We start from the raw sequence: 11,469 nt of genomic DNA on the forward strand, positions 1-11,469 counted from the left end.
TGGGAGGGAGGGAGAGGCAAGAGGGAAGAGATATGGGGACATATGTGTATGTATAACTGATTCACTTTGTTATAAATCAGAAACTAAGACACCATTGTAAAGCAATTATACTCCAATAAAAATGTTAAAAAAAAGAAACATAAAGACACTGCATTTTACACTTTAAAATGGTTAAAATAGTGAAGTTAATGTTATGTGAATTTCATCTCAATTAAAAAATAGTAAATAAAAACATCAAGAGCTTCCTTTGTTTTAATGGCTGCATATATGCCATTGTAAGAGTGCATTTTAATTTATTTGAACAGTCTCGTTGATGGATATTTTTTCCAATCTTTTGCTATCACAAACATTGCGGCAATAAGTATCCTGGTACATGCATTTCTGTGAATATGTGTGAGTATATCTGTAGGATAATTTCCTAAAAGTGGAATTGTTGGGTCAAAGTGTTTGTGTCTTTCTCATTTTGATAGAACCTGCTAAATTGCCCTCCATAAGGGATGGGCAAACTTACATTCGCATGAACAATATATGAGGGTGCTGTTTCCCCACATCTTTGCTAACAGTGTTTTCCAACCTTTTGATCTTCACCTTTCTAACTATTAAAAAGGCATACCTGATAGTTTTATTTTGCATCTCCCCTGAGAGTAAGTCTTCACTGAGACAGGTCAAGGGCATTCAAGTGGAGGGCAAGGGTATTGTTTTGGAGGCAGGGAGGGAGGCATTTATCCCCACCCCCATCCCCCGTTTCTGTTCTAGCCTACTGTTAGCTTTGAACAAGTCACCAAGAATTCTCAGAACTCTTAGCTAAATATTAAGGACTCCCAAATGTCTTTCTTGGGTCCAAACCTCTCACTTGAGCCCCAGACTCCTGTACCAAGGCGTCCCTGAGATCTCACACTGAAAACATCCAAAAGAGAAGTATCGATTCCCAACCCTCAAACCTGATCTGCTCCAGTCTTCCCCATCTCTATATATGACACCACCATCCACTCAGTTGCTCAAGTCCCAAACCCAGAAACTAGAAACGCTGTCTCTTCTCTGTCCCTCATCCAATCCACCACCAAGCCCAGTGGGCTCTGTCTTCAAAATACATCCTGAAGCTCTCCACCTCTCCCCACCCAACTGCAAGCACCCAAGCCTAAGCCACCTGGCATTTACCAATGGCTTCCTAACCAGCCCCTGTACTCCTATTCCTGTCTCCCAGTCCATTTTTCTTATTAGGAAAATCTAATCCGTTCTTCAAACAGCAGCCAATAATCTTTTTTAAAAATATAAACCAGATCACATCACGCCTTTGCTTAAGACCTTTCAGTGAGTTCACAATGCACTGAAAATACCATGCAAACTCCTTACTGTGGCCTGCAAATCCCTAGAGACCTGGCCTGTCCGAATCTCATCTTGTTTGTTCATTTCACCTCAACCACATTGGCTTTCTCTTCTTGGAACTACCAAGCCCATTTCCACAGAGGGTCTTTACATTTGCTATTCCCTCTGCCAGGAACACCTTCCCCTAAAATCTTAGTATGGCTGGCTCCTTATCATTTAAATCTCAGCCACCTCTCCCTCGAGACCTTCCTGTTTATATCCTTTAGAGCCCTTACTACTATTTAAACTTATCTCCTTTCTGTTTACTTCCATACTGTCTGTTCCTCCTCTAGAACATTAGCTCCATATCTGGATGTCCAATACCCGCAATAGTTCTGGCACATAGTAGGTGCTTAAAAAATGTTTGGAATGAATGAATAGTTCAACAGTGCTTTCTTGTTTTCAAAGCCTTCTCTTGGTCAGGATCTCAGATTTAGATACAGAGGAGGCGATTGGAGAAGGAAGGGTTGTTTTTCATCTCCTTGGAAGGAACAAAACTGATTTTAAGGACTTTAAGGTCTGCGTCTATCCAAATAATTAGCAAAAGTCTTATCTATTCCCTGACTAAATCTCTCTTTGGAAACACTCAGGGAGCCTCCTTTGAATTATCGCGTGTCATTGCAGGCAATAAAACGTCCTTTCTTTGTCAATATTCTCTGCTTCAAATTTGTCACTAATTCCAGCTGGCCTCGTCCCAGCCCATCTGAATGACCGAAAGGCAGAGTGAATACAATTTAATCAGTGGCTTGGCCCCCGCGGGATGAGCTGGCAGTATCTCTGTGGGCCTCATCGCCAAAAGGTGTTCAGGGGCCGTGATTTTTGCACTGAACAAAGGCGGGCCAGCAGGGCCCTCGCTCCTGCGGCGGCGGGGGAATCTGGCAGGCGCTGGCTCCGGGCGGGGGCGAGGCGGCAGGGGGAGCCGCAGAAAGGCGGGGAGAAATAAATGGGAAAGGAGACAATCCCACAGAGAAGAATAATCATTGTTCTCAAAACCGGCCCTCGATTTACAGTTGTACAAACTGTTCCGGCCATTATCTTGTTTCTGCCCCACGACAGCCCGCGTGCGGGTTAGTATAACATCCGGTGGTAGCAACGGGGAAAACGAGGCTCCGGGAGGCCGGCCTGGGAGTGCGGCTGTGCCCCCGGCCCTGCCGGCCGCCCGGAGCCCGGTGGCGCCGGGGCCGTTGCTATGGCATTTCTGGATTGTCACAAGTGCCCAGGAAGCATACAAATCGACCTGCGTGAGACACAGCCCTGGGCAAAACAACTTCCAATTTACTCGCAATAATTACCACCCCCAGATAATCGCCTGTACCCGGGCGGGCGCGGAGGGCTTGGCTGGGGGAAGGGAGGGAAGAGGCAAGGGAGGGAGGGAGGGAGGCCGGGCGGAAGTGGCTGAGCCGAGGTTGGGGTTTGGGGCGGGGTGGGGGAAACAGAGAGGGAGTCTTCCTGCACTCGGTACTGAGGAGGGTACTGAGGAGGGCTCTGTCCTGCGCCCATTGAAGAAAAACACACAACCTAACAGTTTCAAGTTAAGTTTGGGGGGATGGGGGTGGGGGTGGGGGGGGGGAGGGGGACCTTACTGAGGACTGTAGCCCGGGAGTCAGCCTCTCACATGGCTCTCAGGAGCTGCTCCTAAAGAGGTAGGGGAGGGGCCAGGATACACAGGAATTTTTTTTTTTTTTTTTGGCCTGGGAAATACATAATGTCAAGCATACATCTTGGGAAAAGTTACTGCTAGTCATGAGGATCAGCTATCTCAGTTAATTATTTTAGTGCTTTTTCTACGCATGAGTAGATGCAAGAGTCTGGGGTCATTGAAATTCTTCCTTAGATATGCATCTTAACTATCTAAGGCCAGTCAGTATCCAAAGCAAAGGAATGTTTTCTGGTTTTCTCCATCTGAATTCCCCTCAGGGTGCACCTTGAAGGGATGCATGTGGGGGGAGGCTGCAGTGGCTTATGGCTTGATGGCGGCAACATTTGATGTTTACTGGAATGGCAGGCAACATTCTTTGTCCGCACCTGTTTGGTTCTGGAAGCTCAACATTCTGGATGGATCATATCAAGGCATTTCATTCAATATGTACTGGGCACTTTTGGTGGTGGGCACTTTGCCTGGCATTAGGGCTGCAAAGGCCATTCTGTGGTGCAGTATGTCACAGACTCCTGGGAGACACACACACACACCCACACACATACACAAGACACACAAACAAGGTACAATTATAAGGGCCATTATTCATTCAACATATATTTATTAAGTACCAGGCATTGTGCTGAGGATACAGCAGTGAACAAAACGGACAAAAATCCCTGCCTTCATGAAGTTTACGTTGGCATGGAGGGAGACCAACAATTTTTTTCTTAAATAATGAAAGTATACTGTTGGTTGGTGTATTTGTCTGGGTTCTCCAGAGAAACAGAACCAATAGGATGTGTATACATACATAAAGAGATTTACTATAAGGAATTGGCTCACGCAATTTTGGAGGCTTGAGAAGTCCAAGACGTGCAGTGGGCAAGCTGGAGCCCCAGGAGAGCCAATGGTATAGATAGTTCCAGTCCAAGTCCAAGTCCAAAGGCAAGAGGGAACTGATATCCCTCACACAGAGAGAAAGGATTTCTTTCTTCCTCAACCTTTTATCATATTCAGGCTTTCAATGGATTGGGTGAGGCCCATTCACATTGGAGAGGGCAATCTGCTTTTCTCAGGTCTACGGTTTCAAATGTTAATCTCATACAGAAACACCCTCACAGGCACACCCAGAGATAATGTTTAGTTAAATATCTGGGCACCCCATGGCCCAGTCAAGTTGACACATAAAATGAGCCATCACAATTGGTGATAAGTGCAAACAAGGGAGAAAAATAAAACAGGCAAGTAGGAACAGGAAGCGTTGGTAGGGCAGGGGTGGAAAATTTTAAACAGGGTGATGGTGAAAGTCTCACTGAGAAGGTATCATTTGAATGAAGACTTGAAAGAAGTGAGGCAGCAAGCTGTGCAGATTTCCAAGAATGTTCCAGGCAGAAGAAACAGTATGTACAAAGGCCCTGAAACAAGACCATGTCTGGTGTATCCAGAGGAGCAGCAGTGAGTCCAGAATAGCCAGAGCAGAGTGAGCAAGGGAGAGAGGGTTAGGAGAGAGGCAGAAACAGAGCACACAGGCCATGTAGGTCAACATAAGGACGGACACTGTAAGTGAAACAAGAGCCAGGGCAGGATTTTGAGTTGAAGACACATGATTTGACTTGTGTTTTAATGGGCTCCCTCTAGCTTCTGTGTGATAAATAGACTGTGTGTGTGTTGAGGCGGAGGGTGGTGAGGGGCAAGGGTGAAGCAGTTAGGAGCACGGTGGGAGGGGGGGGCAAAGGAGCAGTTAGGGTACCACTGTAGTAATCCAGGTGAAAGATGATGGGAGCTTAGACCAGGGTGGTGCCTGTGGAGATGGTGAAGTGGTAGATTCTGGATATACTTTGAAGGTAGAGCCAATGGGATTTGCTGATGGATTGGACATGTGGTAGGATAAAAAGAAAGGAGTTGAAGGTGATCAAGGAGGAACGTGTCCTGGGACAGGCAGTGCGGTATAATCCGGAGAGAGTTCAAGTTCATAGGAATTTGGGAGTTAAATTGTGCTAGATCCCTGCCCTTCTCGGCTGTGAGACCTTGCGCAGGTTGCTTTCCATCACCGAACCTGGGTTCCTTTACCTGTAGAACCTCACAGGGCTGCTGTGAAGATTGAATGAGGTGAGGTATGTAAAACCCCCAGGGCTACAGCTGACACAGAGTATGTGCTCCCTGAGCACTTGCCCCTCTGCCTTTCCCTTTCTGGGGAAGCTGAAGAAGCTTCATAGGAGGGCCAACCAACATTGGAGGGGACTGTAAGGATGAGTGGGGCTTTGTTAGGAGGAAAAGAGGGGCAAAGGGATTCATCCTTCACAACAGGCAGGGTGACATGGAGCCAATGGCCAGGCAGGCCTTAGTGGGCGTCCTACGGTGGGGAAAGCTGCAGGAGGACAGGGAGCATGTGGGCATAGAAAGAGTGTGAGGGAAAGAAAGTCATGTGCGAGGAAACGGGCCCCAACAGGGAGTTGTGAGAGGATGGGAGGCCAACCTTCTTCCTCCCTGGCTCTGCCTTGGGCCAGCCTCGGCCCAGAGGATCTTTGAAACCTTCTGAATTAAGGGATGAAGCTGGTTGGAGCTATGGCACACAAATTCCCATATGGTGAGTGGTAGCAAGCTCTGCGCTGTGGGGAGTCACATGACAAACATCTGGCTTGGCCACTGACCAGGACAGCCCGCCCCTGCCACCCCAGTGGTACACATACTGATTGTGAACATATGGCCCCCAAGGAGGGGGCTTTCCAAAACAGCCATCTTTGCCTTCTGCCTGAATCACCCTGGCCTGGGGCCTACCACCAGGGCCTCCTTACTCCCTTACTCCTTGCATGAAAACATGAATTCCCCTTACATGGGACCAATAGGCCCATGCCGAGGAACTCCCCTCCAGAACCACAAACACCAACCCTCCACTTCATGGGAGGCTCAGGCAACAGACTGCCTGGGTTTCCATCCAGCCCCATCCCTATTCATTGTGTGAACTTGGGCCAAGACTCTTGACCTCTCTGAGCCTTATTTTCTACCTCTACAAAGAAAGATATAAATGACACCTCCCTCGCAGGCTTGAGGAGAGGCTCAAATGGGATTATATGAGACTATGATCCAGAGACTCTAACTACTGAAAAGATGTAGATTCTACCTGTAAACCACCCCCCCCCACCAAATCTACACTCAATACTACTGCTATCAGTAGGTGATTCAGAGTAGAACTTACCACAGAATGTAAAAAGGGAAAGTCCAACCAAGTTCGGTTTTTTCCTGTGATGACTCCTTTGATGGAGTCTTTTGAAATATCAGCTATCATATTCTTTCCTCAAACACTTTTGTTGTTGTTCCTGCTATACGAATGCCCTAAGCATTTTTTTAAACATTTTAAAAAATTAATTTATTTTTGGCTGCGTTGGGTCTTCGTTGCCGCGCGCCGGCTTTCTCTAGTTGCGAGGAGCGGGAGGCTACCCTCTTCACTGCGGTGCGCGGGCTTCTCATTGCGGTGGCTTCTCGTGTTGCAGAGCATGGGATCTAGGCACGCGGGCTTCAGTAATTGTGGCTTGCAGGCTCTAGAGCGCAGGCTCAGTAGTTGTGGCGCACGGGCTTAGTTGCTCCGCGGCATGTGGGATCTTCCTGGACCAGGGTTCGAACCCGTGTCCCTTGCATTGGCAGGCGGATTCTTAACCACTGCACCACCAGGGAAGTCCTGCCCTAAGCATTTTTATTGAGCAATTGGGCCCTGGAGAATTTGGATTTGGAAACTGTAATGGGTCAGATACATTCTTGTTGGCCAGGATCAGCTAACATTCAATAGAGTTTACTACCTGCCAGGGAATGTTCTAGTTCATTTTTTTAAAAATAAATTTATTTATTTATTTATTTTTGGTTGTGTTGGGTCTTCGTTGCTGCGCATGGGCTTTCTCTAGTTGTGGTGAGTGGGCGCTACTCTTTGTTGTGGTGCGCAGGCTTCTCATTGCGGTGGCTTCTCTTGTTGTGGAGCACGGGCCATAGGCACATGGGCTTCAGTAGTTGTGGTGCACAGACTCAGTAGTTGTGGCGCACAGACTCAGTAGTTGTGGCTCATGGGCTTAGTTGCTCCATGGCATGTGAGATCTTCCTGGACCAGGGCTCGAACCAATGTCCCCTGCATTGGCAGGCAGATTCTTAACCACTGTGCCACCAAGGAAGTCCCTGTTCTAGTTCATTTTATCCTCACAACAAACGCTATGAGGTTGGTACAATTATTATCCCTTTTTACAGATGGGAAGTCTGAGAATCGCGTTAGGGGGTAAATTGACTTGCCCAACGTCACACAGCTAGTGCATGTTGGTGGAGGTTTTGAACGCAGGCAGTCTTGCTGTAAAGGCCATATGCTTAAAAACAAGGTCCTACTGTATAGCACAGGGAATTATATTCAATATCCTGTAATAAACCATAATGGAAAAGAATATGAAAAAATATGTATATATGTATAACTGAATCACTTTGCTGTACACCAGAAACTAACACAACACTGTAAATCAACTATACTTCAATTAAAGATTTAAAAAATAATAAAAATAAATTTTAAAAAAGAGAGACTGGGACTTCCCTGGTGGCACAGTGGTTAAGAATCCGCCTGCCAGTGCAGGTGACATGGGTTCGAGCTCTTGTCCAGGAAGATCCCACATGCCGTGGAGCAACTAAGCCCGTGTGCCACAACTACTGAGCCTGTGCTCTAGAGCCTGCAAGCCACAACTACTGAGCCCGCGTGCCACAACTACTGAAGCCTGCGCACCTAGAGCCCATGTTCTGCAACAAGAGAAGCCACCGCAATGAGAAGCCCGCGCACCGCAATGAAGAGTAGCCCCTGCTCGCCACAACTAGAAAAAGACTGCACGCAGCAACGAAGACCCAACGCAGCCAAAAATAAATAAATAAATTAATTAATTTAAAAAACAAAAAAGAGAGAGACTGAGCTATTTTTTTTAAAAAAGGCCATATGCTAAACCACTATGCTATACTGTCTCTTCAAACAGTTGGATCAAACCCTTGTCACACAGGTGAGAGCCTTGTATCCCAAGGCAGACTGGGATGGGTTGAGGGAGTGGGATTGGCTCTCAGTAGCCCTCCACATAGCTGAAGACCCAGCCCCCCAGCCCTCATCCTTGCTACAAAATACATGAGTGCTCAAATTGGCAATGGGGCTGCCCAGTGTCCCTCTTTGTGGAGGCATCTATAATTGAGAGAGAGGTTTGAACTAAATACCTTCCAAAGGTCCTTTCAGTTCAAGAAGTTGAAGTCTCTAATCTACCTCAGGTCTGCCCGCTGTCTCCTCCCAGAGAAGCAAGCCAACTCTTTGCTGTTCCCTGCAGCCCCTTTACCCTTGGTTCTTCTACAAACGGGTTGGGTACATCTGCCCTTGCCTTGCTCACTGTGCGCACCTGGGAGACCTCATCCCTCCATGGCTGATGCCTTCTTTTTCCTGATGCCTGATCCACACCTCTTCTCTGGGCTCCAGAACCATCTCTCCAGCTGCCTCTTGGATCACTTGGTGCTCTCCCTGCAGTGTGAACTGCATGGGTGTCTTCTTCCCTGAAACCTCTTCCTCCTCTCGTGCTCCTCTTCTCGAGGAATGGCTCCTCCATTTATCCATTTGCTTAAGCCAGAGCCCCAGGAGGCATCCTCAAAGTTTTCCTTGCCCTCACTCCCCACATCCCATCAGGCACCAGGGCCTGTCAATGTTACCTCCTACATATTTCATGAATCCACTGCCTTCTCTCCATCCCTACCACCACCTCCCCAGTCCAAGCCATCACCATTTGAGAGAGGGAGTAGAAAGCAAAGCCTTCCCCTGCCCTCTCTGCCTCTATTACCTCCCTTCCAGTCCATCTTCCACCCCGCAGCCAGGGTGAGCTTTTGAAAACAAAATCTGGGTGTCTCTTCTCTGCCCAAAACTCTTCTATGACTTTCTCTTAAGATTAAGTCCAGGATTTCCCTGGTGGCACAGTGGTTAAGAATCCGCCTGCCAACGCAGGGGACACGGATTTGAGCCCTGGTCCGGGAAGATCCCACATGCCGCGGAGCAACTAAGCCCGTGTGCCACAACTACTGAGCCTGCGCTCTAGAGCTTGTAAGGCACAACTACTAAGCCCACGTGTCACAATTACTGAAACCCGCGCGCCTAGAACCCATGCTCCGCAACAAAAGAAGCCACCATAATGAGAAGCCACTGCACCTCAAGAAGAGTAGCCCCCGCTCGCTGCAACTAGAGAAAGCCCGCGCACAGCAACGAAGACCCGATGCAGCCAAAAATAATAAATAAATTAATAAATTAATTAATTAATTGAAAGATTAAGTCCAAATTCCTATACACGTGTGATGAGGCACTGTGCTATTAAGCAAGCCATTTTCCAGGATAGGTTCTGGAGTCTATATACATGTTTTTAATTGAAGTACAGTTGATTTACAATGTTGTGTTAGTTTCAGGTAGACAGTACAGTGATATATATATATATATGTATATATATATGCATATATATATATATATATATACACATATAATTATATATTCTTTTTCAGATTCTTCTCCCTTATAGGTTATTATAAAATATCGGCCGCGATGAAGAGTGGCCCCCGCTTGCCGCAACTAGAGGAAGCCCTCGCACAGAAATGAAGACCCAACGCAGCCAAAAATAAATAAATAAATAAAATAAAAAAAATATATCGGATATAGTTCTCTGTGCGATACAGTAGATCCTTGTTGTTTATCTATTTTATATATAGTAGTGTGTATATGTTAATCCCAAATTCATAATTTATGCCTTCTAGAGTCGATATTAAACCACGATCCTGATGTCAGACCAGCCACCTAATAGCGAATGTGACTTTCAGTACACTTCTTAAACTCTCTGACCTGCAGTTTTCTCATTTGTAAAGTAGGACAATAGCAGCACCTACCTGGTAGACTTGTTGTGAGACTGACAGAAGGTAGTGTGTGGAACGCACTGAGCTCCGTGACCTGAGAAGATGTGCTTTAGTCATTCACTGCAAGTGAGATCTTATGATTATAAACTTAGCAGTATCAGTCATATAAACTATTATTGATTGAATCAACTAATGATTAATAATTACGATTAATAACATCGTGGATCTTCTTATATTGTATTAGACATTATTATTATGAGGTTATTATTATATTACTTTGGATTTTATGATTCTCTCTCCAGGCTCACATCTCACAACCCCCCCACCACCACATCTTTTCCCTTCTTTTCATTGCCACAAACTCTCGCCCCCCCCCGCCCCCCCAGCTTTTTCACTCTCTCCCTGGAAAGTTTTTTTTTTTTTAAATTGTGTTGAAGTATAGTTGATTTACAATATTGTGTAAGTTTCAGGTGTACAGCATAGCGATTCAGTTATATATATAAATATATATATATATATATATTCTTTTTCAGAATCTTTTCCATTATACGTTATTACGTAATATCGAGTTTAGTTCCCTGTGGTATACAGTAGGTCCTTGTTGATTATCTAACCCTGGAAAGTTCTTCCCATCCTCTGGTTCCTCCAGCCCCTTTTTCTATTGCTAAGTCCCTTCCGTTGTCAGCTCAGGCATCGATTCCCCTGGGAAGCCTTCCTAGACCCTCCCCCAGACCACTGTAGATGGCTTTTCTATGGGTCCCCAGAGCGCCCTGTGTTTCCCTTCTCAAAGCGTCCATCACACCATATTTATAAACATTTACTTGTCAGGCTCCTGGAATTAGGCCGTCAGTTTGGGGAGGAGTTCTGTGTCTCATTCACCACTATATTCCAATCTCTTAGCACTGTTGTGCACATAGTAGTTGTCCAGTGAATGTTTGCTGAATGAACAAAAGACTGGCCTGGCAGCAATCCTCCCCCACACCACTCCTACCCACCTCCCAAGGCCCTGAGTCAAACCTCTTCAAAGCCAACAGCTGTTAACTGAGCACAGAATCAGACTGAACCCAAGTGGGTGGGTTGACCACCTGGTCACGGCAAGAACTTTCTATCTCTGCCCTAGAGGTATTTCTGTCTTTGGGTTCATAAACCTCTCACTCCCTGTGGGCTTAGTAAAGGTGTGGATATTAGTGGTAGGGAGTGATTTAGGGCAAGTTGACTCACCTCCCTGAACTTTATTTTTGTCATCTGTAAAATGATGAATAAGGCCCACTTGGCAGGGTCATCATGGAGATCCACTGAGGTAACACACAGAGGTGCTTTGTAAACTGCAAAGTACTGCATGTAGCACTTGATGACGATCAAACACAGAAAATGGGTCACTCTTTGGCTCAACTCTTTTCAAGACCTCCTGTAGACAAGGGCCCTCCTGCTTATACAGCATTATCTCCAGCAATCAGGTTACAATTGATTGACATTATTGCTTTCTTTATATTTGGCACATTCCCAGCCTGTGGCAACATGCTGGTCACCATAGAGACCTGAGAAGCACCCTTGTCTCATTGGTACCACATTTACAAACCAACCCTTAA

General features: G+C 46.2%; 1 protein-coding gene across 1 annotated transcript in view; it reads left to right on the top strand.

Moving 5' to 3' along the window:
- PIN4 (peptidylprolyl cis/trans isomerase, NIMA-interacting 4) overlaps positions 1-11,469 on the top strand; it is an 88,976-nt gene extending 77,507 nt beyond the window's left edge. The window contains exon 4 of the mRNA XM_059911416.1: positions 11,379-11,469. Within this exon, the coding sequence (XP_059767399.1) occupies positions 11,379-11,469 (91 nt within the window). The remainder of the gene's footprint in view (positions 1-11,378) is intronic.

The sequence above is a fragment of the Balaenoptera ricei genome, chromosome X, assembly GCF_028023285.1.
Source record: "Balaenoptera ricei isolate mBalRic1 chromosome X, mBalRic1.hap2, whole genome shotgun sequence".
Classification (NCBI taxonomy): domain Eukaryota; kingdom Metazoa; phylum Chordata; class Mammalia; order Artiodactyla; family Balaenopteridae; genus Balaenoptera; species Balaenoptera ricei.